The following is a 26,187-nucleotide window of genomic DNA, read 5'->3' on the forward strand; positions in this document are numbered from 1 at the left end:
CTGAGACGCTCGAATGCGTCTCTGTCCAGCCCCTGTGCCCCCGACGGAGCCCCTTCCTTGCACGGCTTTTTGGGGGCCGGTGGACCCTCAGACGAGGGCCCCGGGAGGTTAGAAGAACCTTGTAAATGGGCAGACGCTAACTTCTGGCACTCCTCTACAATACGTGCTGAAAGGGGGTCCTCCATGGGTCCCACTATCTCAGTCACGCAGCGGTAGATTGAATTGTCAACCGCCTGATAAAATTCATCATCTTGGAGATAGGAGTTAGATTCCTCAAAATAGCCATCTTCTTCCATCCTAGCCTTGTGAACCAAACTAGGGAGGATGACAGAGCTGCCTACCCCACCGGGTGTCTGTGGGCAGAATGTGGGCAGTCCCAAGGGCTGCAATTAATTTATGGGCCAAGGTACCTGGCAATCGGGGTTGCACTGTGACCCCTAAACGCGCAGACCCTCACACTGGACTGGGTCTAAACCACCCCCACAGCGCGTTCACCACACACAGACAAATCCAGTGCACAACTCGCCTTCCGGCGTTTCACGCGGTCAACAGCCGCTATACGGACCCTTAAGAGGGCGTCAAATGTGTGAGGGGCAGTAATACAGACCCGGTTTTACCGGGCGTGAAGGGGTGGCGAGGGCAAGGCTCCGACGCTGTCTGACTCCTCCGCGCTTCTCCCAGTGTGAGGAGAGCGCCGAGGAGCCAGTGAGACGTTCGAGCGCCCTCTGGCGGGCGTCTTCCGCACCGCACCAACACTCTGGCAAAAACTGCGAAAGGAGCGAGAAAGCGCTCCCGCGGTCGGGGCTCTGAAAGGCAAACAACGCCGCGATAAGCCCCCAACAAGCGCTAGAGCATCACACACTCTAATATTAAGAACGAAATCGAACAACTAGAAAAACATAAAGGGCACTAAACTGGCTGCGTGAGCAGCGAAGAAAGAGGAGGAAGCTCAAGGAAGGACTAGCTTTCTGCCTGGTGGCGGACATAGTGGAAGGACTGCGTTTGGATGACCAGGGCTGGACTCATGGGACTTGTAGTTCTTGGGACTTACAAAGTTATTTTGTGTGCTCTTTGTTCCTTTGAGCATTGTGTTGAGAATTTTTTCCTGAGCTGCTGTGTTTTTTATGGTGAAATAAAGCGAAGGAAGAATAAGCATAATCTGAAGCCTCCGGTCCTGACATAGAATCTACATTATAGGGTTGGTGTTTATGGCAACAGGATGGGGTGTACTCATTGAAATCATGAGCTGTGTATTTGCTTTGCAGATCTGGGAGAAGGGAGACATGCTTACAGAGTTGTAGGTGGATATGGTGATGAACGGCATATACCATTGGTTTGGGGGTCAGTGGATAGTACCTGAGTAGACCAGCAGAACATACGGTCTCCGGAGAAGCAATGGGTACCTCAGGGTACAGAAGAAAGAAGGACGGTGGATCAGAGGGACATACCCAAGAGTACGAGGGGTGGGGAGAGAAATTTCCTTCATCGTACAGCCCCCGCGGGGGAGTAAATTCATCAGGTAGATTGTCCTCTGATTTAGCACTTCTTCCACACCTTTCGGGGCAAGGGGAACCTCTTTTACATTTCTGGAACATGTAGCCCTTACTAGTTGCTTATGCGCATGTCCATATATCAGACTAGTAGAGGCTGTAACAGATAGTTTGTATTGTCATTCCAGCTCCACCTTTCTTTGGCTGCTTTCCCAGCCAGACCACTAGTTCCTTTGTGAGGTCTAGCGATTAAAGGTTGCCCAATGGGCTGCACATTAGAATCACTTAATTGAGCTCTGCTCTGATGTGAATTTCTGCTTGCTCTAGACCAGGCTTTTACAATGGGTAGCTCTCCTGTGTGCAGCCAGACTACTAAATTGGAAGCTTTTGCTTGATTGAATTACTATATGTATTCCAAAATTGAAAAGTGTGTATTCAAGACAAATATGTGTACATTTTCAGGACTCACAAGATGATGTTTAGGTCAGCTGATTACTATTATTAACTAGGGGCTTTGCAGCCATGGCTGTTTATTAATACCCATGTAGAGGGATTCTACATTTAGCAAACCAATCCAATCCAAAAAGCATTATTCAACAGCTCTGTCATAAAAGCACATTTACATAAAAATGGAAGTGTTCCCAAGCATAAAACACGGTTAGTACAAAAGGTATTAAAACATTTTAGGGTGCTGTGTAAACTGTCATGAACAATGATAAAACACATTAATATGATTAAAAGGTCTAATACAGATAAGACGAGTGAAAACAATTGCAATTCATGACACATGATATAAAACTGATACCTTAAGAGACCTACGGGAGCTTTATACATACAAAAATATTCTGTTCCTTAATGCGGTATGCATTAAATAGGTAACCAGCTTCATTTTCCAGTTCATTAACACAGGCACAGATAAAACATTAGAGAGTCCTCAGTTTGCAGGGAGTTCATTTAGCAAACCATTTTTTTACATTCCTGCTGAGAACCGTGCCTGATGCACTGCTGGTAATCAGGCACATGGCGGCCACTAATGTATTCTTTCTTGTCTGATTTGGTCAGTATTAAAACTCTAATAATAATAGTAGCTCGGGAGGTTTTTCATTGAATATAAGTAGCTTTTACTACAGAAAAGCTTGGAAACCCTGCTCTAGCCTACTTGGGAAAACTTTTCATTAAACACAATCTTCTCGGGGACCTCAGTAATGTTGGGGGGTGGGGTTGGGGGTTAACGAGCAAAATAAGTGTTCATTCTTACTCCATAGAGGCAGCAAAAATCTTGTCCAGATCTGAGCTCTAAGACCCTTCAGTGGTTGGTTTAGCATGCCCAAACGCACATTTTGAATTTGTAATGATTGTATTCTTTTAATGTTGTAAAAGTTTTTGGGCGTGCCTAGATACTGTCTTAAGTAGAGTCAGTCTTGCCTGATAGGTGCATTTTTTATGGCTTACCTGTACAGCGCAATCAACATCCATTTTATTTAAGTACCAAAATGCGCCAAAACGAGCACATGTTTTACTATTCTATACTTTAAAATTCTTCGACTAAGGAAAAAAAACCTGTAACATAATCTATCAGACGTGTGGAATCAGCATGTTCAGAGCATTATCAAAACGCATACATTTCTTCTTTATTCTGCACTTACGATTTGTTTCTGCCACAGATGTTTGCTCACAACATTATCAACGCTACGCACGAATACTGGAAAAAGCTGATCCTGAAACAAGTTGATGGTGGTTCAATTAATTGGTGAGTCATTTTAGAAGAATTTTGGAACCCTGAAATAATTTTTATTGTTATTATTTATTTATTTATTTATTTATGTATTTGTTTGTTTTCTGTGGAGTAATGCTGGTCTGGTCCTATAGTGACATAACCGAATTATGTTTGGGCAGTGAGTACACCTATTTCCACAGGGAAAGCTGTTTTCGTAATTGTTTCTCTCTTAACCAATTTGTAACAATTCCAAGAGGATTATTGTTCCTAATTAAAGCAAGGAGCATGCCAAATTTGGTGCCTATTGGTGGAACGTTCCAAAGCTTACAAAAAAAGTGCCCCAAAACCAGCGGTGGTTCCTTCGCTAAGGCGGAGGAGCGTCATCCCACAGGAAAAATAAAATGATAATAACACAATGTTATTATCATTTAAAGTTTCCGACCTGGCTTTAGGTGTGGGGTGAGGCTGGGCTGCCTACAGCAGGGGGAGGAGTGGTAAGCACTTTTTAAGTGTGCATGACTTTCTGGCCAGCCATCTTGGGCTGGTCAAACAGTCATGTGCACTTTGCAATTTCTCCATCGTCTGTATTGTACAGCCTGTGTGGAGAACATGGAGAAGGCTCCCAGTCCCTGTCAGAGTACCGAACCAAGGTGCTCAGACCAATCACAAAGCTATTGACATCATAGCTGCCAAGGTTTCGGATTGCTTATGTGTGACATGTTCTGAATTTCAGTGCAATTATGAGTGACATTTCAATGACTATGAGTGACACTTTCTCACGAGCAAAATCAAGCAATGACGATGAGGGAAACATAGAAATTACAGCCATTTAAGCAATGAGAATCTCTAAGATCATCTTAAAAGTGCTGTAAAGCACCAGAAATGGAAGAGCTTGACATCAGGGTTTTAAGTGGGATGAAAACAGTGAGCGTTTCTGAAAGGGGCATGCATGGCCCATGTAATTTACCGTATGGCTCACACACCAACTACATTTCTCCAGTGGCAGCAACTTGCAGGAGGTATTACTTCTAAAACAATGTTATTGCCAGCTTATATCACACTCCACAACTGGGGCAGAAATGTGCATGGTGCAATCACAAGAGAATGCCCCGTCTTCAAGAAATGCTTACAAATTTGTGCAGTGTTTCAGTGGTAAAAAGGTTCCCCCTTAACTACTATGGGCTGAAACTCTTCCTATCAAAATGAGAGAATGAACGAAAATGTCCAGTTTACTGGGACTTTAAAGACACTCCTATCTAATATTTGACTCACCTGGGACACATACGGGTGCCATTGGTTGGAATTAAAAAAGACGTGAAGCACTATCCAGGGTAAAGCATCAAAAAGCAACACATTGTTGTTTATGTCTCAGTGTATGCATCCGAAAGAGTCATTCCAATAAACAATTGTCCAACTTCGGACTGAGAGCGCAACAGCCAGCTTGTACCAAAAAGGGTAGATAGAATGGGGGTTGTCACTCAGTCTAGCGACTGTTAAATGTCTGGTATGAAGGGGAGTAACAATATCACCTCAAGAAAACCATGAGGGCTACGACAGAAGCGAGAGTGTGTCTGTTACGTTGGTGAAACACAAGATGAGTGTTACACTCGGTCAGTGATTGAGAAAGTTACAGGTCTGAGCCAGCCAGTGACATTTTGGGGGGCTTTGCATAAGGTTGCCTGCTACTACATGAGATCACGGTGCACAATTAAGAATGCATTATTCTTGGAATAAGTTAATATGCCATTGCTTTTAAATAAACCCCAGAGTCAAACATTGCCTTTCAATTGTGCAAAGTACAGTTCTGGCTAAAATGCATTCATTTCCGATTTCCGATTTTTAAGTAGCAAATTGTAAGCTTTAATTTTCTAGATGGCAGAGTATTTTTCGAAAATAGAAAGCACCACAGGCGGGTGCCGATATACTGTGAAGGTAATGCAGCTTTTGGTTACAAATGGAACCATGGGAAGTGTTTCTTACAGGTGGGTCGAGCAATAAACATCCGGGTGGATGTAACTCGGGACATCCAATTCCCATCTCTCTGAAAGGACCTGACCCTCAGCAATGTTCACTGCGGTGGTAGAGTGAGAAATCTCACACACACTCACTTTAAATGCACCGGGCACAGGCAGACGTCACCCCAGTGTTCATGAGAGATAGTCTGCTATTAATGACAGAGACAATTAAGTAGAATTAGATATCACACGCACACTTTATATGCACAGCTCTTGCTGCAGCAGCAGTACTAGAGTAATACGTCATGCGCTCTCTTAACATTACATTATGTGATGATTCATTGTGTTAATTTGACTAAGCTGGTTAACTTATGTAGTGCTGTTAGCACTCTAGTTGTCGCACGCATGCATCCCCTCATCCGCAGGCCAGGTGTGGCCTGCGGGGAATCAATAAATGGAAGGCGTGTGCTCGGACACGTCACTTCCGACTAGCCCTGGGTGTGCGGCTGACTGGTGTACGCTGCGCGCCTCCACCCCTGTGCTAGCGATCAGCGCAGGGCTTGTCCCCAAGACCTCACCACATTACACTGGCGACGAGCGGAGGGGCCCCAACCCTCGCCCGTGCACCTGCACCCAACGGAGCGGTCCGCTCCTCTTCCGCGGCGCCGACCGCGCACACTCTGGCTCCTGCCAGTGAGCCTGCTGCTGTTGCTGCCAGAGCACTCCTCCCTGCCACTACACTGCCTGCCTGCTTAGGACGCGACCCCCCCTCTCTGGCTGCCCTCCGGTGAGGGTGCGAGCCGTCTGCTGATTCCCGCGGTGCTCCGATTTGAAGTTGTGCGAAGCCTTGCTGAACCTCACGCATCTCGCGTGGTCCACGGCACCGGCGCCCTACCAAACCTCACGCATTTCGCGTGAGAAGCGGGAAAACGCCCTACAAATCCTCACGCATCTTGCGTGCACCGCGTTTTTGGCTTGCTGTGTCCCGGGGGAGTGTGCCGACACCTGGAGGGACTACTGCCTACACCCTGGACACCGGAAAACTCGTCTGGAGCAGTCCCAACCATCCAGAGGCTGGCCAGACACGGCGCACGTGGCGCAGGAGGAAACTTGCGACACGGGGAGAGCAGACGGTGTGGATCTGTGCACAGGTACACGTGCTGCTGCGAAGTCCTAAGGGGACTGACTAGAACAGAAGTTATCACCGCCCTAGTTGGGAGTCGCCGCAATGGGGGATGGAGATGCGGCAGCGCCTGTCATTAATATCCCCTTCCAGCACGCCGCAGGCGGGGTCCTGCCGCCATTCAGCGAAGCAATCGACCCGTCCACGGCCTCACCTCGCTGGAAAATTTGGCTAGAAAGACTAGAGAACTACTTTGTAGTCACACGAGAGACGGATGACGCAGTAAAAAGATCCTTACTACTCCACTACGCAGGGGATGAGATCTTCAGACTTTTCAAACACCTCCCCAACACGGGTGCGGCAGCCAGTTATGCTGCCGCGGTCGCCGCTCTCAACGGACATTTTGATCCCCAATTGAACGTAGACTTCGAGGTATTCAAGTTGGGACAGGCACGTCAACGAGACGGAGAGACTATGGATCAATTCCACACACGCGTCCGGGAGCTGGCCAGCTCCACCGATGAGGATCAACCCAGAGCCATAAGGAGACAGTTGATCCAGGGATGCAGGGACAAGACCTTGAGAGGCCAGATTCTCCGTAAACCCGGAATCTCCTTGGAAGACATCCTCATCCTGGCCAGATCCCACGAGCTCTCGGACGTCAGAGCGACGGCCATGGAACAGGCCCTGCATAAAACCACGATTAAGGCGGAAAACGTCAAGATAGAACGTGCGGACGCCATGCGGCCTCGGACACGTGGTCAGGCACAGAAAGGATATCGAAAGAAGTCACCTCAGGCCCGCTGTGGATACTGTGGCCATGAACCACATGCGGCCATGGACTGCCCGGCCCAGGGACAGACCTGTGGGAACTGTGGAATCCCAAACCACTTTGCATCAGTTTGCTGCAGGAAGAATCAGATGAGGAACCCTAAGAAATCATGGACACCCACTAAAGCAGTCCGCCAATTGTCACTAGCTGATCCAGCCCCGGAGAAGTCAGAGAAGCACCTGCCCACGGTCTATAATGATGATTCGGAATCGGAAGACGAAGAGTCGTACGTCGTCTCCTTCGCCCGGGAACTCAAGCAGCGGAGAAGACCGCAGCCAACCTGCGTGGTACAAATGGGACAGAGCGAAGTGAAGGCGATCATTGACACGGGGGCCACCGTCAATGTGATGGGACTACAACAATTCAACAAGCTGCGTCCCCGCCCGAGGTCCTACCATCCAAAACGAGAATCTTTGCCTATGGCGCGGATTCACCCCTACCCCTCAAGGGGTAGATCGTGGTACCCATCCGAGCAGATGAGGAGGAAGTAACGGCAACAATCCACATCATCAACCGGGAGGCTGACACCCTACTGAGTAGCCACACGGCGGAGGACCTGAAACTAATAGCCTTTGCCAACCGGATCCGAGCCCACCAAGTGGACGAGTTGCTGGAGCGTTTCCCTGAACTATTCAAGGGACTAGGGTGCATCAAGTGTGACCCCATCAAACTCCACATCGACAAATCGATCTCCCCCACAGCCCTGCGCCACCGTCGGATACCTTTCCACCTCCGACCCCTGGTGGAGAAGGAACTCGAGAAATTAGAGAATCTTGGGGTTATTGAAAAGGTGACGGGGCCCACCCCCTGGGTTTCACCCATGGTCATCGTCGAAAAGCCCAAACAGCCGGGCGAAATCCGTTTGTGCATTGATATGCGGCTACCGAACACAGCCATCCGGAGAGAGAGGCACCTGACGCCCACGATGGACGATATAGTGGCCGACGTGAATGGCTCAAAATGGTTCTCCAAAATTGATCTTAATGCTGGATATCATCAACTACCCCTTGCGGAGGAGAGCCGATTCATTACAACATTCAGCACTCACCTCGGCCTCAGGCACTACAAACACCTCAACTTCGGGATATCGTCAGCAGCTGAGGTGTTCCAAAACACCATTAGGGAACTCCTATCCGGGCTGCCAGGAGTCATCAACGTCAGCGATGACATCCTAATACATTCGTCCACCGCATCTGACCATTACAAACATCTACGGAACGTCCTGAAGAGACTAAGTGCATATGGAGCAACAATCCACAAAGACAAATGTCAATTCTTTCAGTCATCGATCGAATTCTTTGGCTACATATTTAACCAGGAAGGAATTCAAGTCGACCCGAGAAAGTCCAAGTCCATCAAAGACGCTCCAGCGCCCAAGTCACCAACGGAGGTGAGAAGCTTTCTCGGGATGGCCACATACTGTGGCCGATTCATACCGGGTCTAGCCACGAAAAGCGAACCCCTACGAGCCCTCTCCAAGACGGACGCCGTTTGGCAGTGGGGCACTAAGGAAAATGAAGCATTCCAGAGCATCAAGGATGCCCTCCTGGAAAACGCCACACTGTCCTACTTTGATCCTGGGAAACGCACCGAGGTCATTGTCGACGCCAGCCCGGTAGGTCTGGGGGCAGTCCTGACCCAGGAGCACGAGCCCGGACAATGGACAGCACTAGCGTTCGCTAGCAAGGCCTTGACCCCCACCGAGACCAGGTATGCCCAAATTGAGTGGGAAGCCCTGGCGATCAAGTGGGCCTGCAGCCATTTTCACCTTTACCTACAGGGCCACCCCTTCGTTATGGTCACAGATCACCAACCTCTAGTACACCTCTTCAAGGGCACGGCCCCGCATCCACCACCACGCATTGAAAGATGGGTGATCCAGCTGCAATCATATGGAATGGAGGTGGTGTATTGGCCAGGAGCCAAGAACCCGGCGGACTATCTATCGCGCCTTCCACTACCTCAGGAGCCGACCTCCACCAATGATGACTGCGAAGAGTACGCCCGATGGGTGGCACTCACATCCTGCCCCTTGTGCATGACCATCAGCGAAATCAAAGAAGCGGCCGCTGATGACAACCCATACCTGAGATCGCTGCAAACCATCCAGGAAGGAACCTGGGCCAATTACCTACACCCCCCCCAACACCTGGACAGCAGCGGACAAGGAGGCCCTCACAAAGTTCTGGCATGTCCGTCATGAACTCAGTGCCACCGACGACGGCGTGCTACTAAGAGGGACGCGACTAGTGATACCACAACGCCTTAGGCATCGAGCTACGCAACTCGCCCACGGCGGCCACCAAGGCGCAACGAAAATGAAGGCCCGCATGCGGGAGAAGGTGTGGTTTCCCGAGCTGGAGAATATGGTAGAAGACTATGTGAAGAACTGCCTATCGTGTCAACTGACGGGTGATCTGGAGAGGCCGGCCGCGATCATCACGGAGGAGGCCTGCACCACCCCGTGGACCAAAATAAGTGTGGACTTCGGAAGTTTTCCAGGAGAAGGACACACACTGGTGGCCATTGATTCATACTCGAAATACCCGTTCGTTGAAAGGATCGACTCCACTGCCTTCACACATGTGGGGCCAGCATTAGAAAAATTATTCTCCATGTTTGGATACCCGGAAGAACTGAAAAGCGACAATGGACCACCGTTCCAGGGAGCAGAGTTCGCAACCTTCCTGAAGGCCAGAGGCATCACACACCGGCGCATAACACCCCAATGGCCGCAAGCAAATGGGGAGGCCGAAAGGTTTATGCGAACTCTAAACAAGATGTTTCGGATAGCGATGGTAGAGCAAGCAGATCCTGAACAGAGACTGCATGATTTCCTACGGGAATACGCTCACTGCACCACCCAGAGAAGTCCGTGGGCCCTCATGTTCCAAGGCCAACGCAGAGACCTCCTTCCCACTGCCCCGGGGATGGTGTCGACCCCGAATAACACAGAGGAAACCCAGGAGCGGAGGCGACAGAACAATCAGCAAGCAAGTCAGCGTCGAAGAGCAACGCCACGGCGGCTGTGCCGGGGAGACCAAGTGGTCATTCGGAACAGACGTCCTGGAGGGAAGTTTCAGACGCCCTACGAACCGGGACCGTGGATCGTGACAGCCACAAAAGGAACTATGGTGACCGCGCGCAAGGAAGGGGAAAGAGTGTCAAGAAACACCTCGTGGTTCAAAGTGATACCCTCTGGGCTAACCAACAATCTGGAATCGTTGGACAATGCGGGGGCATCACCCAGGGCCTCAACGCCAGAAGAGGAGAACAGCTCGCCAGCAGGGACACAAGAAGTAAGGCCGGAGCCAGAGAGTGGATCATCAACGACACAAACCCCCACCAGGAGCACCCCACACCACCGGGAATATGGTCGAAGCCAGCTCCCACGATACAACTTACGGCCCAATCCACCTCCGAGTCAGAAGCTAAAGGACTATGCCTGTCAGCTGAGTCCCTGAAGTCGTCAACAAGAGACACGCAAGTACAGTGTTTTATATTGGGACTATGATAGACTGGTCACCCTGATTCAGGAACATTTGTGAGAACAATATCAAAGTTTGTAAAGTTGGATAGGGATGTAGTGCTGTTAGCACTCTAGTTGTCGCACGCATGCATCCCCTCATCCGCAGGCCAGGCGTGGCCTGCGGGGAATCAATAAATGGAAAGCGTGTGCTCGGACACGTCACTTCCGACTAGCCCTGGGTGTGCGGCTGACTGGTGTACGCTGCGCGCCTCCACCCCTGCGCTAGCAATCAGCGCAGGCCTTGTGAAGCGCGACTCTAACTCTGCACCGGAGACGATCAGCCTCAGCCTCTCACCGTCGGCCCTCCGGACTGCCTGCTGAAAAATATCTGCCAGCGGGCGGCGTGAACATTTAGCTCCTGGCCTCCCTTGGCCCACATCGCGGTGGGCTGGGCAGGTCTTAGTGTGGTGCGAATAGCAGTGTGCTACGGGGCGAGCACCATGATTTCCCGACCGCCTGCAAACCAGTGTAAGTCCTGCTCGCACCAACATTTTTAATTGCTCCCCGCGCTCTCTGGAAGCAGGACATGCCAGCGCTACCTCTAAAGATGATGACATGCTGCGCCGCCCGCAAACTATCCAGGGGCACCAAGCGCCCAAAATAAACTGCGCGCGCTTCCACAGTGACGTCCCACCGTGATGACATCAGCCTGCCAGTAAGAGTCGAGCCGCGGCAGTTAGATTCAATCATGATAGATTTTAGCAGCTGAAATAAAGCTGCCTGCAGCCTTAGCTTAGCTGAACTCCAAGTCTGCTGGAGCAGCGCGCATAAGCAACAGGCTGCACGATGCCACAGACTCTCAGTTTTACTCAGGCTTGACAGTCACTCAGGCTTGACAGTGACAACCTCAAATACTACACTCAGCTTTTAAATATGCTGATTTGCGTGACAATCCTTTTGCATGCGGTAATGCGGTAATGTACCTTAAAATGCGTTAGTGTCACACCGGATGTGTGACACTTGACAGAGCTGTGACATGCTGGTAACTACAGCGTAGTGATTTATTACGGGAGTCTGGAATCCTCTGGGATTTCTGTTTCCTGGTTTCCTGCGTTGAACAGAGGAGAGGAGGCGGCTTTCAGGTAAGTGGATTTTTTTTAAACTTTATTTTTCAGTTTTTTAAGCGATAGTACATCGAACCAAAGGTGCATTCACGAGTACACATTGCATATCTTATACAAAAAAGAAAAACATTCATTGCATGTACAGAGGCAGGACATGTGAATTCAATCAGTCATAATATATCATAGTTGGCCGCAGCTCACCCATCGCAGTTCCACAACACTTCTCCACCTGCCCATATGGCCTGACTATAAATATGAATAACAATCCTGTTGGCAAAACATCGTTTACAGAGGTGTAACAGGTATTTCAGTTCTGTCTCATACCACTGTGCGTGCTACCCTGTATTCCACCTGAGCACACATCATTACTACCACTCTTCAAGGCCCACGTAGCTTTCCTAAGTGTCCCTCAGCACCCCCATCTCTCCCTTCGCAATTAGACATTACCAGAGGCACCCAGAAGCACATCACAGGAGCACGGTCGCTGTGTATCAAAGAAGTCTGTTCATCTCTCGCCGATCCTTCCTCTCTGCGCAAGTAACATTGTAATGGTGCCCAAATATCCGTGGGGCGTGTGGACACCGGTAGTAGCTCGGAATAAGTGTTAATCTGTTCCTGACAGTAGGTTAAGTCATGCAGCCAGTCCTTAAATTTGGGGGCCCTGCCCCTGCCCCATCTACACGCAACCCTTCTCTTTGCAATCAGAAAAGCAAGCGCGGTAAATTTACGGTGTGCCGCTTGTATAGGTTCTACGTATCCCAAGAGTGCAAGTATAGGGGATGGGTCTACCTCCATGTTGATCATTTTTGACAATGCAGTAAACACCTGACTCCAATACCTCTGCACTACTTCACACTCCCATGCTAGGTGTAGAAAATCTGCCCCTGGTGCATGACATCTATCACAGTTGTCCGAGGCGCGGAGCTGGAATCTATGCATACGCGCCAGAGTGTAGTACAGTCTATGTATAAATTTATAATGAATAATTCTGAATCTGCTACTAGAGGACTACTAGCAATTAGTTTAGCCAGGATTTTCGCATCACAATTAAGCAATGAGAGTGGTCTGTAAGAGTCACATTTATCTGCTGGCTTACCTGGCTGTAGGCAGAATTCCCATTGTTTGTCTGTTAGGGGTTCTCCCAGCTCCAGCTCCCATTTAGTCCTGCCCGGTAGTTGAGGGGCGGTTATCAGCGAGTGGACCGACCTGTAGATTGTCAACACTAGCTTATTGGGTGTGTCATCTTGGAGCATGCGCTGCAACGGTACAACGGTCTGAGGCTCCCTTGGGAAGTCGGGTGTAAGCGCTTTAATTCCTTGGCGAAGTCTAATATAGAGAAAGATATCGAGTGGAGACAACCGATGCGCCTTCACAGAGATGCTCCATAGACCTGAATGTTCCTTCATGATACAAGTCCCCCCATGTTTCGACATTTATCCTGTGAAGTAGTTTACGAAATCCTGCCTCTTGTAGTAGGGGCATACTTGGGTGATATGCGAGGGGCAGGAGCGGCGCGTACAGCAGGTCAGTCTCCAACTTAAGAGTTAATTGGGTCCAAGCAGTCACTGTGCTCGATACTGGTGTGTGCGTCTTATCTCTGCAGGGAAACAATGTATAGAGCGCACATTCAATTGGGATAGGGTGGGCCAGCCAGTGCTCCGCCGCCAGTTGAGGCATGTAGCGAGGCTGTTTCACCCACCCAGTAGAAGGCATAATGGACCTGGGCAGCTTGATAATAGAGCTCAAAGTCTGGTACGCCGAACCCTCCCTGGCTGAACGGTTTAATAAGTATATCCCACTTGAGCCGAGGCGATTTCCCGCCCCACACTAGTCTGATGAGTTCCGTCCTAAGTTGTTTAAAAAAGTACCTGCCTGGGTAATAAGGAATATTTAAAAATAAGTATAGTAACTGTGGCAGAATCACCATTTTGATCAAGGATGTCCTACCCGCCATGGATAGAGGTAGTGTGATCCAGCGGGCCACATTGTCTGTGATACGATTCATTGCCGTACCGTAATTGGCCCTCATTAGTTCATCCCTGTCTTTTTCTATTTGGATACCCAGGTATTTAAAGTCACCTTCACACCACGCAATGGGGTAGTCCATCGGAAACTGTATGGTGGAGGCCGTAAGAGGAAATATACAGGACTTGCTCCAAGTGATCTGGACTCCCGAGAGCCTGCCAAAGCGAATAAACTCTCGCAGGACTGGATTTAAATTAGTGCTAGGATTGCGCACATATAAAGTAATATCGTCTGCGTACAGATATATAACTTTGTCGTTGGAAACATCTCAGCGCCTTGTCATTGTGATGTTGTCTCAATTTTGCTGCGAGTGGCTCTGTAGCAATAGCAAACAGCAGAGGTGACAAGGGGCATCCCTGCCTGGTACCCCTAGTAACTGGGAACTCAGAGGAGAGCCTCCCATTGACAAGTACCTTGGCCACTGGGTCCTGGTATAGCAGCCTGATCCATGAGAGGAATAGGACCGGGAACCCCATGCGCCCCATCACCTGGAACACATAGTTCCACTCCAAGGTGTCGAACGCCTTGGTGGCATCAAGGAAAATGGCTGCCATTGGTAGGTCATCGGACACCGAATTTAGGACTGTAAAGAAGGTACGCAAATTGTGCGATATAGCTCTGCCAGGTACAAAGCCTGACTGGTCGGGTAAGATCAGGTTCGGGAGAAGGAGACTGATACGAGTAGCAATTAGTTTAGCCAGGATTTTCGCATCACAATTAAGCAATGAGAGTGGTCTGTAAGAGTCACATTTATCTGCTGGCTTACCTGGCTTCAAAAGTGAGGTAATTAAAGCTGTACGCATCGAGGGGGGCAAGTGGCCCACCTCCAGAGCGTCTTCGTATACCTCCCTCAATACCGGAGCCATAAAATCAATGTACGTTTTATAAAATTCCATCGGGATCCCATCCAGTCCTGCAGCCTTGCCCGACTGCATGTGCATAATAGCCTCTCGCACTTCATCGAGCTCAAATGGAGCGTTCAGAAATGCTCTCTGTGCATCACTCAGCCAGCCCATGGAAACATCGGCAAGATAATCCTGCAATTGCAGACTCCCAGTTCTCGTGGACGTGTATAGCGCACTGTAATGCGCTACGAATGTGTTAAGAATCTGCGTGGTATCCCTACATACCATACCCATCGGGTTCTCAATCTCCAAGATAATATTAGAGGGACGCAGCAGTCTTATAGTTGCCGCCAGCGCCTTCCCCGGTCTCTCACCCTCACCAAATCTGCGAGCTACCCAGTATTTGCCTCTGAATTTGGATTCTCTAGTGGCCTCCCTGGTATATTCAGTCAGTGTGTCACGTATGTCTGAGAGGGCAGCATCAGCAGGACGCTCAGTCAAATCTGATTCAAGAGTCTTGAGTCTGTCTTCTAATTGCCTCAGTCGTCTCACTATACCTTTTAAAACTCCCGACCTCTTGGCCATGCAGATGCCCCTCAACGTTACCTTGAATGCGTCCCAAATAGTGTCCACATCCCTCACAGAATCTTTATTTCGCTTGAAGAAGTCTAAGCATTCTTCACGCAATTCCTCCTGAAATGCATCATCTAGCAGCATCGTAGGTTGCAGACGCCAGGCAGTTGCGGGGGGGCCAAGGTCCGCAGACCGTAGTGTAATTTTGACAGGTGAATGGTCAGAGTAGGTTCTGGGGAGGCGTTGCGCCTTTGAAAGCGCAGCATAAAGCTCTGGGGATATGAATATATAGTCGAGTCTCGCCCATGAACGCGCCTGTGCCGTGAAGTGTGTGCCTTCCCTCGCGTCTATGTGGAAACGTCTCCAGGTGTCTATTAAGTTGTGTTCCTTAATGGACTCAAGCAATGTCGTTCTAGCCCTAGTGTAATGGTGAGGGCCTGGGTGTGATCTGTCTATAGTCGGGTTCAGTGAAGTATTAAAGTCACCCCCCCATAGAATATGTAACGGGCCTGTACCCACAATGGCCGCCCATAAGTCCTCAAAGAACTGGGGATCGTCAATAGTAGGCCCGTAACAACACACCAATGTAATCGCCATATGCCCCAGTCTACCCCACATTATACAATACCTCCCATTTTCATCCACCTTGGTGCCCACCAAAACAAAGGGCGTTCCCCGTTTTACCAGTATCGCTGTGCCTCTAGCATACGTCGAGTATGAGGAAAAGGCAGTGTGCATCGCCCACCTGCTAGCAAAGGTGGAGATGGGCTGAGCCCTGAAATGTGTTTCCTGGAGGAAGGCTATATCTATTGAGTGGCGATCTAGATATGATAAAATTTGTCTCCTCTTTCTCGGGTCACCCAGGCCCCTCACATTCCAAGTTAGTATGTTCAAATCAGTACCCTCCATGGTCATGGTGTTTCCCGCGGATGTATACAGTGTGCTAGTAGGGACCGTAGCAGCCCGTAGCTGTAGTCTGGGACACCTGAACACTGCGCCAGTTTACCGATACGCCAACCTACCGATTCATGCCCTGCAAAGCCGCACATGCCAGTGTAATATCGTGATGAAGCGTGAGTGTGTACCATATGCACCGCGAAATTCATCTCTCGCCTATAACTCTCATGCAATCCTGTCAAATCCATCCATAACATCTCTTTGATATTTGTTTCGCCATAATCTGCAATAATATTTCTAAACTCCCCCTCTTTATTCCTCCTTAATTGAAACATCCCCAACTTGTTAGTATCAAAACCCCAAAGTGCCCCGATATGTTCCAGGCCAATGAACATGTCCCATTCCGGCTCACCTTTTCGGGTTGTGATGTGGCCCCAGTTAAGTCCCTTCGGACTTGTTCCCTTCCCTCCCTCATCAACAATGACCAACATAATAAGGACCCAAATATTAGATCTTCTCTTCCCGTTGCTCCGGGAGTTACACAGTGCAATACGTGGTCGGTTACAACCACACGCCCTCATCATAATAGCATCTAGAACACTTCGGAAATCATAGTTCAACAAACCCTGTATAAGAGTCACTTTGCCACCCCCCTCCCACTGAAGCATCCCCAACTTGCCAGAATCCCCATCCCTCCCTCCACCCCTTATAACCGCCAAACAACCCAACATGTACATTACAGTCAACATCTCCATTGGGGTATACCCTATGGGGGTCATCCTAGGTTGCACAATTCCACCCCCCTCACCGTGCCCTTCGTCCTGTACGGCCACAATCGGACACTATCAAGGGGAAGGGGGGTGGTGCCTGGAATACATTACCACCAACAGTCCAATACCCGTCCATGGTATTCACGTGTAGCAGCGGAGGCCGATCCTGATCAATGTCCTCGTGTGACCTCTAGAGTGATGTCTTTGGATCAGTGTCTTGCCGCAGTATGAAAGCCATCGGATCACTCCTTTTCCTGTAGGGATTGTTCGTCATCTCGCTCCTCCTCGCCGTTGTTTCTGTGGCCAATTCTCGCCCGTCGCAGATTTTTCAAAAAATCGTCTACTTGCTGTGGGTTCATTAAGAAATGCTGTTTAGCTTGGTGGGTTACCGTCAGTTTTGCCGGATACAGCAGCGCATAGTCAATCTGGAGTGCACAGAGCTTTTTCTTAACGCCAGGAATTTACGGCGCTGTTCCTGTACCACAGGGGTGAAGTCAGGATAAATAGAGAAGCTAACCCCATCACACGTGAGCTTTTGGTTGGTGCGAGCCGCCCGCAACGCAGTGTCGCGGTCACAATAGTTTAGGAGCCGTGCAATGATGGGCCTTGGCGGGGCCCCAGGTTTAGGACGTGGCCCAAGTGAGCGGTGCGCTCTTTCAACAATGAATTGTTTGGAAAACGCATCCTTTCCAACAGCAGCCAGTAGTATCTTTTCTACGTAGTCCTCCATGCGCCCTGTGTTGGTGGATTCTGGCACACCTACCACGCGAATGTTGTTTCTTCGGCTGCGGGCTTCCAACTCCTCATTCTTTGCAGCAATAATCCTGAGGACGTTGTCCATTCTCGAGAGTTGCGTGGTATGAGAGGCAGTTGTATCATCATTAACAGATATGCGTCGCTCGGTTTCCTTGATGCGCTCTTCGTGGACATCCATTTTCTGTGCGATGGCGTCCATTCTAGATGATATCCGGTCGACTTTATCCACTATCGTGGCAAACCCCTGCCTCATCTCCTGCATCATCTGCTGTATATCTGACGTGGATGCACCCTCATTGGCTCCATTTGTAGAAGGGCTTTGGGATCCCGCCGCTTCTGGTACACTACGCAATCCATTCTTGTTGCTAGCGGCTTCAAATGTCAGTTTAGGCTGCTTGCTATCTTGCTTACCCATCGTGGGTCTCTTGTAGGGACTCGCGGCAAGTGATGATGGTCATTTCTCCCGTCCGTCTCGGATAGGGAGGGAACTTGTAGACATGAGCACGATGCAGTGCAGTTTGGCGCTCTCACTATTAGTGCGCAAGGATGCCAAGACTAGCCGCTTATCCGCGTTGCATGGGCGGGAGAGGGGTCCGCCGCACCACCTCTTCCAGGGCTGTGTCTACTGTATACAGCCCTTAGATATTTTATATCATTGTCAAAGGTAGTGCTACCAGGGGCCTATTCAGGTCGTGCAGATGAGGGAGGACTGGGGGGCTACCTGTCCGTGGGCCGAAAAATGCAGCCTGGGTAGGCCCGTACCTCAGGATCCCTCGAATGGCGTCTCCAATTCGATTGAAACCAATTTCAAAAGGCCCTCCCGGGTGCCCTCACAACTCCTGCACCGCCTCCCTGCAGATCTTGTGCGGTATCTCGTCCGTACTATTGTGGTGTTTCCACTCCTGCACCTTCATATAGCTCCTGGGCGTATCGTGGTGCCCTGATTGCCTGTATCCGCTCCCAAGACTGAGCAGAGAAGTAATCCTTGTTCCCCGCTACTGTCGCCGCGGTGAGGAGTATGGGGTGGTGCCTCTCACACTGTTTATTCCCTCAGAGCCGGCCTAGGTATGCGTCGTAGGTCGTTTAGCCAAGCCAGGAGTCCCCCGTTACCGCTCCCGTTCCACACAACAGCACCTCATACAGAGTTCTTTCCAGGCGCCCACCCGGGTTGCGCACGAGCAGCCCAAAGCTCCCCGGTCACCGTCGCAGGCGAGCTACTCCACTTTCATGTCTGTTCTCGCACCCCATCCCGGCCCCGTGGTAAATTCGAGGGGTGGGGGAGGGGAGGGGGTCGTCGCCGCCAACTTGCCTTTAAGTGCGAGATTCAGGCGCCCTCGTGTGTGCCTAAGTCCCCAGCTCCTCATCGTACAGGTCTGCCGCACGCAACCCGTGTGTCCCGTTGGGCGCGCAGTCGGACTCCGCAGTGGGCCAAGACGGTTCTGTTCCTTTGATCCATCTGTCGCAGTTAAATCCGGTTCAATCTTGGCAGCGCGTTCCCGTGAGGCCTGTGAGCCTCGTGGAGCGCCGTGGAGTTGCGTAGATTTCCGGCCCCTTCAGCACGCTCCGCCCAGCTTCAGCTCAGGTCTCTGCAAATGTTCCGCTGCCTCTAACTTAGTCGGGGCAAGTCGTATCTTCTTCAAACTTTCGCCGATGTTGTAGAACGATGTTTTCTCCCCTCATGCTTATTTTGACAGGAAAGGAGTCAGTATAAGCGAATAAATGTAGGATTATAGATCCAGGCTGCAGGAGCCTCACGTTAGTACGGCCATACTGCTTGTGCACCCTCTAGCGCCCCTGGTAAGAGGATTTTACCTTCTTTTTTTTTTACCCCCACCTCACCACTACTGCCCTATAACAGCTGCTGCTGCCCAAAACTTGTCACTTCTGAATTTAACATAGTCTTTCCCCTAATAAACCTTTATCCTGTTTCTGTCCAAAACTCTACCGTCACTGAGCTGCTTTAAATGGTACAACCACTCTACATTTTTGTTTGGAATCCCATACCGAAATCGTTGTTACCAGACGGACCTCAAATCCCAAACAGCAGTCAAAGGCGTACATAAAGAAGTTAATTACAAAGTTATTACTATTAGGGCGAGTGCTGCAGGAGTGTCACCAACCACGCTGTGCATTACTGACAATGCGATTTCATTATAAATAAAGTCTGTAAGTATTGTGGCGGCTTCTCTGCTAAGGCAGGGGAGCGTCGCCCAACTGCTTTTCAGCATTGTAAGGGGAAAAAATTATGGTAAAAGAAAGTTATTATCATTTTATTTTTTCCTGTTGCGGTCGTGGCAGCTTTGCCCGGCTGCTTTGCTGACAGAGCAGGGGAGGGGAGGAGGGGCTTTCACTCCCTTAGCATGTTCTCCAGCCACGCTGAATTACAGCCTGGGTGGAGAACATGCTCAGGCTCCCTGTCCTCATTTTAGCACCAAACCACGGCACTCAGACAAATCACAACGCTGCATTGGAGTGTTGTGATTGGCTCAGCCTGGGTGCTTCCTGTCTGTGTTCGGGCCGGAGGAGCGACTCATGAAGGAGGACAGGGCGAGGAGGTAAGTTTAATTTTATTTTTAATTTATCCTTCTCAATTTACATGAAGAAAAGGGCATGTCACATGTGAACTTTGTCAAGTCAGAGGAACTTGTTAAGCGCACATATCACCATGGGGTCTCATGAAGCTGGCGAGGACTGTGGTTCCGAATTAGGTTCGATAGTTCCGAACCCGATTTATGAAGATCGTCGGAAATGGACGATTTTGGTCTCAGCGGATCGCAAATGGCGAGTGTAACGTGTCTGAGTGTTTTCGTATGAATCGATATAGGAGAACACTCTATACTCAAGGGTTTAGTTTGAACCTTCGGGTTCCATTTTGTATACGGCAGCCATTTTGTATGGTTGCTCTAACATAGGCCCGATGACTGTGGCCGAGAAATCCTTGAGACACGTACGCCTTAGCTGACTTCTGGTTGACCTGGCCGAACAGACTCTTTGCCTGGGGCGAATCCCGCGGAGCCAGTTCCTTGTTCAGCAGCTGGTCTGATAAAGATCAAAGGGCAGGACGTGCCCGAGTTTATGGCACACCGTTCCCACTTCTCTATCTCCTTTCCATCTGTTTCTGCCTTTCCTTTACGACTTGATCATCGATCTGGGTTGAAGGGTTTACGATGGGTTTGTCCGGTCTGATCAAACAGGAAACCGACCATGTGTGTGATCGCTTTTGGTGGGCTGGACAACGGAAAATGGGATTGTCTTTGATTGTCGTCATTTGCTACTTTTGAAATGCTACATTGCCATTGGTCAGTTTGTATGCACCAAATGTAAATTGTAATGCTGCCTGAGGCATGATTTTCGGCATAAAAGACCGAGCTCTGTTTATCTAAAGTGTGCAGTCTCTGACGAACTACCCGTGTGTACTTCGTAGATCTCTGTCCCTGGTTGCAACCAATAAATTTTGGTCCTTGACGTCATCAAGAAGTATCCCGTGTCTCTGTTTGCCAAGACAGGGGAATCCGGGGTCTTTGGGTATTGCCCTGACACCGCTGGGTTACCGGATTAGTACCGGTTCTGAAAAACCCAGTACCTCAGGACTCCGTAGAGACTGAAAGTGGGGTATAGAGGGTTATGGATGGTCAAATAGCTAGGTTTTTAGTTCCTTGCGAAAGGACTTATGGTCCATAGTGGAGAGGAGATGAGACGGCAGTTTGTTCTAGAAAGCGGGAACAAGAAAGGAGAAGGATTGATCGCCGTTTCTAGCGGTGCGAACTCTGCGAGGAGTGGGAAGACACTTAGAACTGGATCTGAGCGTCCTACTTGGTTGATACCAGACACTTTTTTTTGCCAGATAACGTGGCCTGTTTCCATACATACTCTTATGCACAAAACAGAAAATTTAAAAATGGCACCGCTTCTTAATGGGGAGCCGGTGAAGGGACTTCAGACTAGGCACAGATGGAGATCTGGCTGGGAGGTTTAATCAGTCTGGCCGCGGTGTTTTGCAGGACTTGAAACTTGGAGTAGAGCTCCTCCTTTATCGAGGCCAACAGGGCATTGCCATTGTCAATACGACTCATGATAAGTCCCTGGACCAGAGGTTTCCTGGACTCAATAGGAATCCATTGAAAGATTGTGTGTAGTTTACGCAATGTGCCACAACAAGTGCCGATTACATGTCTGATACGGCTTTTCATCGACAACTGATTGTCAACGATCACTCCAAGATTCTGCACCACAGATTTGGGGGATGGACATGGGCCTAGCTTCAGTGGCCACCAGTCACTGGACCAGTGTTCATCCGCCTTGCCAAAGAGAATTACCTCTTCCCTTTAGTTGTAACTGATTGGTACACATCCAATTGTCAACATGGGTCATACCGTTTTTTAAACGGGCCTTTGTGTCAAGGGGGTCAGGGCCCAAGATGATTAAAAGCTACGTTTTGTCAGCGTAGGATACCACATTAAAGCCGTAGGATCTGATTACCCTGGCCAAAGGTGTTACATACAGGTTGTAAAGCATGGGACTCAGGATAGATTGTTGAGGAACCCCCATGCTTACAGACTGACTACAGGGTTCAAGGTGCCTATTTGTACTGTAGTTGTTCGGTTTGTTAGATAATTCCTGAACCAGTCCAATGCCTTGCCTCTGACACCCACCTTCCAGAGCTGCTGTTCTAGAATGCTGTGGGAGATGGTGTCAAAGGCGGCCGACAGATCCAACAGAATGAGCATGGCCGACTGTCCGCTGTCCAAGGCCAGTCTGATGTTGTCCACAACCTCCACCAATGAAGTTTCGTGCTGTGTGCTGCCCTGAACCCCGACTGTGATGGACCAAGGAGTCCATGGCTCTCCAGATGGGTGATAAGCTGTTTAATGACCAGGCATTTAAGTACCTGCCCAAAATAAGGCAGCAGTTAGATTGGGCGATAGTTGCTGGGTATTTTAGAATTGGCACAAGTATGTTTTTTGATGGGCTTAATTTGAGCTGCCTTCCATCTAACTGGAATTTTTCCTTGTGCTGCTGACAAGTTTAATAGATCTCTAAGCAAAGGAGCAAAGGTTGGAAAGAAGCAAGGTGGAAGAGGGACAGCTGGGGAACCCGATTTAATCCTGGCCAGGGCGGTTGAAACTTCATCTGAAGTGAACATAGTAAATTCCAGTAAGAGAGGGATGGTAAAATCCAGTTTGCTGACTGAGTTATTGTCGGGAATTTTAGTGTCGGTGACTGGAAAGGAACTATGAATAGATTTAATCTTTTCATCAAAGAAAGTAGGCAGTGTATCAGCCCATTCTTGCGATGGTATGTTACAGTACTGGTCAGACGAGGAAGAAGTTAACTCCTTTAATATTTTATAAAGTTCCTTGTTGGAATTGGCCGCTCCATTGATCCGGTCAGTAAAATACAGTTTTCTGGCTAGACAAATGTTATCTAGATAGCTTTGATGGATCTGCCTGTATTTCTGCTGATCTTTGTTGGTCTTAGTTTTTCTCCATATACGCTCGGCATGCCTGCTAGCCATTTTTTCGACTTTCAGATCTTCTGTAAACCAGGGCGACGCCCTGAGTCTGCTTTTGACCCTTGACAAAGGTGCAGCGGTGTTCAAGGCCAAAGAGATTGCATCCACAAAAGCTGTTGCTGCAAGGTTAATGTTCCCAGTATGGGCTAGAGGCGGGGGGTTTAAATGCGCTGTGAAAGTTGCTAGAGTGATTTTACGCAATGGTCTTCTCCATGTAGGTTCACTACTGGGGAAAACATTTTTGGTGTCTGTAGGTCAAATACATTTTAGCAAGTTATGATCCGACCAGAGCAGCGGGAGGGGGTATTCGACTCTTGCATTGATTGAGTTTGTAAACAGGAGATCGAGAGTATGACCAGCCAGGTGAGTGGGACCCACCACCATCTGGGCTAGTCCCAGCGTGTTCAGATTTGTCAACAGTTGACTTGTGTCTGGATCAGATACCAGCTCAGCATGGTAATTAAAATCTCCAATTAGGAGAAAGCTGTATGAGGCTAGAACACGCGGGGCAATTGTCTCCAGTAGATGGTTTATGAAGTTAGTTTTCTGGCAGGTGGGGCCTATACACTAGGGCACCTCTCCAGGTTGCCTTTGATTGCGTTTCAACTTTTTAAAAATAAGGATTTCGGACATTTCTGTAATAGAGGTATATAGTGTAGGTATTCCTAGTCCAGCCCTCGTGACTACCGCAATCCCTCCTCCTTTTTTAAATGGTATTCTGTGGGAAATGTGCTTGCCACATTAGGGGAAGCATGTTCATGAAGCCAAGTTTCCGTAATGTAGCGGATATCTGTTTTTTTCTAAGACTAGAAGGCTCCATATTTCCAATGCGTGCTTAGGGATCTAGTAATCGGCATTGGCCATTCAAAAAAAAAGCTCAATTGGTACATCCTGCATGAGAAACCAACTGAAATTCACACTGAATGAATGCTCCAGAGAAGTCCTCAGACACCAAAAGGAAGAGCCCCTAACCATTCAGCAAGTTGAATCGCAACAGAATCTGTCTGCAAGGACACTTTCGGAGAAAAAAAAAATCCATTGTTTAGAGTTGTCGTGATGAACTACTGCAAAGGCTCTTTTCGGAAGCTTAAACTGGAAACATTTTTAGCTAGTTTTTTCATGAATCCTTTTCTCTTTTCTATAAATGTAGTATCCATCATTCTAGAATTCAGAATTATTGAAAGGTGGCATAATAATAATGCTGGTGTCTAATAGGTGAATGATCAGGGTTACCTTTTATCTAAAACTGCTGTGGTTAAGTAAAGCCTCAAATTCACAGAAGTTCTGCCCTTACAATATAAATAACTCCAACATTTCTGAAGTTGAATGGGTAATTTTCTTTAAAGAAAAACATCTGAACGTTCAGGAGAACACACCAATTAAAGGAAATAAAAAGCATGATGAGAAATGAATACATGTAAAAAAAACTGGACATTGAACAGCTAACAATGTGATCAAGGGAAGCTGCATCACAAAGACTGTAAAGCCCACTTTTGTATGGAAAGTAAGGTAACGAAAATGATCCAGGGGAAGCGCTGTGATGGAGCACCAGGACCTAATTTGGTACCATAAGCAAGGTATAAGACCAACCAAGAGTTCTGGGTGGCACAAACTGACTGGTGTTTATAATTCTGCCCCCCAGAACTAATTAATCAATCATAACATTTGTAGAGCGCACTACTCACCCTTTGAGGGTCTCAAGGCGCTGGGGAGGGGTACTGCTACTGCTCGAATAGCCAGGTCTTGTGTAGCATCCTGAAGGTAAGTAGGCCCTGGGTCTGCCGTAGGAGGATGGGGAGGGTGTTCCAGGTTTTGGAAGCGAGGTGGGAGAACGGTCTGCCGCCGGTGGTCTCTCTTCGGATGCGGGGGCGAGGTGAGCGGAGCTGTCGGTTCGGGGTGTAGAAGGTGAGACGTCTGTTGAGGTATGCTGGTCCCGTGCTGCGGAGTGCTTTGTGAGCGTGGGTTAGGAGCTTGAAGGTGATCCTCTTGTTGACGGGTAGCCAGTGCAGGTCTTTCAGGTGGGGTGTGATGTTGCTGTGGCAAGGGATGTCGAGGATCAAGCGTGCGGAGGCGTTCAATATGCATTGGAGTCGTTTCGGGAGTTTGGCTGGGCTCCTGCGTAGAGTGTGTTACCATACTCCAGCCTGCTGCTGACGAGGGCCTGGGTGACCATTCTTCTTGTTTCTGGGGGGATCCACCTGTAGATCTTGCGAAGCATGCGGAGGAAGTGAAGCAGGAGGACGAGACTGCGTTGACTTGCTGGGTCATGGAGAGTGTTAAGTCGAGGATAAACCCTAGGTTGCGTGCGTGGTCGGTGGGTGTTGGTGCTGCTCCCAGTGTGGATGTCCACCAGCAGTCGTCCCAGGCAGAGGGGGTAGAGCCGAGGATGAGGACTTCTGTCTTGTCTGAATTTAGCTTCAGGCGGTTGTTCTTCATCCACTCGGCGACGGCTTTAATTCCTTCCTGAAGGTTAGTTTTGGCCGTGAGGGATCCTTGGTGAGGGAGAGGATCAACTGGGTGTCGTCGGCGTAGGAGATGATGTTGAGGTCGTGCAATCGGGCGACATGGGCGAGCAGAGCCATGTAGACGTTGAAAAGTGTTGGGCTGATACTTGGGTTACGCCGCAGATGATCTTGGAGGCTTCGTACCCAAAGGGGGGAGGCGGACGCTCTGGGTTCTGCCGGAGGGGAAGGAGATGGTCCATTCCAGAGCCTTGTCTCGGATCCCTGCGTTGTGGAGGCGTTTGCGTAGGGTGTGGTGGCAGACAGTTTAGAAGGCGGCTGATAGGTCTAGGAGGATGAGGGCCGCGGTTTCGCCGGTATCCAGAAGGGCCCTGATGTCATTGGTGGCGTCGATGAGTGCAGTCTCTGTGCTGTGGTTGCTTCGGAACCCGGACTGGTACGGGTCCAGGATGCTGTTCTCCTCGAGGTATCGGGTCAGCTGTCTGTTGACGTCTTCTCGATGACCTGCTCCAGGAAGGGAAGCAGGGAGATGGGCCGGAAGTTCTTGAGGTCCCTTGGATCTGCCTTGGTTTCCTTCAGTAAGGCATTGATCTTGGTGTGTTTCCAGCTCTCCGGGAAGATCGCAGTCTCGAAGGAG

General features: G+C 49.3%; 1 protein-coding gene across 1 annotated transcript in view; it reads left to right on the plus strand.

The window, feature by feature from the left end:
• PPA2 (inorganic pyrophosphatase 2) overlaps window positions 1–26,187 on the plus strand; it is a 560,296-nt gene that overhangs the window by 439,449 nt on the left and 94,660 nt on the right. The window contains exon 9 of the mRNA XM_086962038.1: window positions 3,155–3,240. Within this exon, the coding sequence (XP_086818164.1) occupies window positions 3,155–3,240 (86 nt within the window). The remainder of the gene's footprint in view (window positions 1–3,154; window positions 3,241–26,187) is intronic.

Source organism: Lissotriton vulgaris, chromosome 3_1 (genome assembly GCF_964263255.1).
Source record: "Lissotriton vulgaris chromosome 3_1, aLisVul1.2, whole genome shotgun sequence".
NCBI lineage: Eukaryota > Metazoa > Chordata > Amphibia > Caudata > Salamandridae > Lissotriton > Lissotriton vulgaris.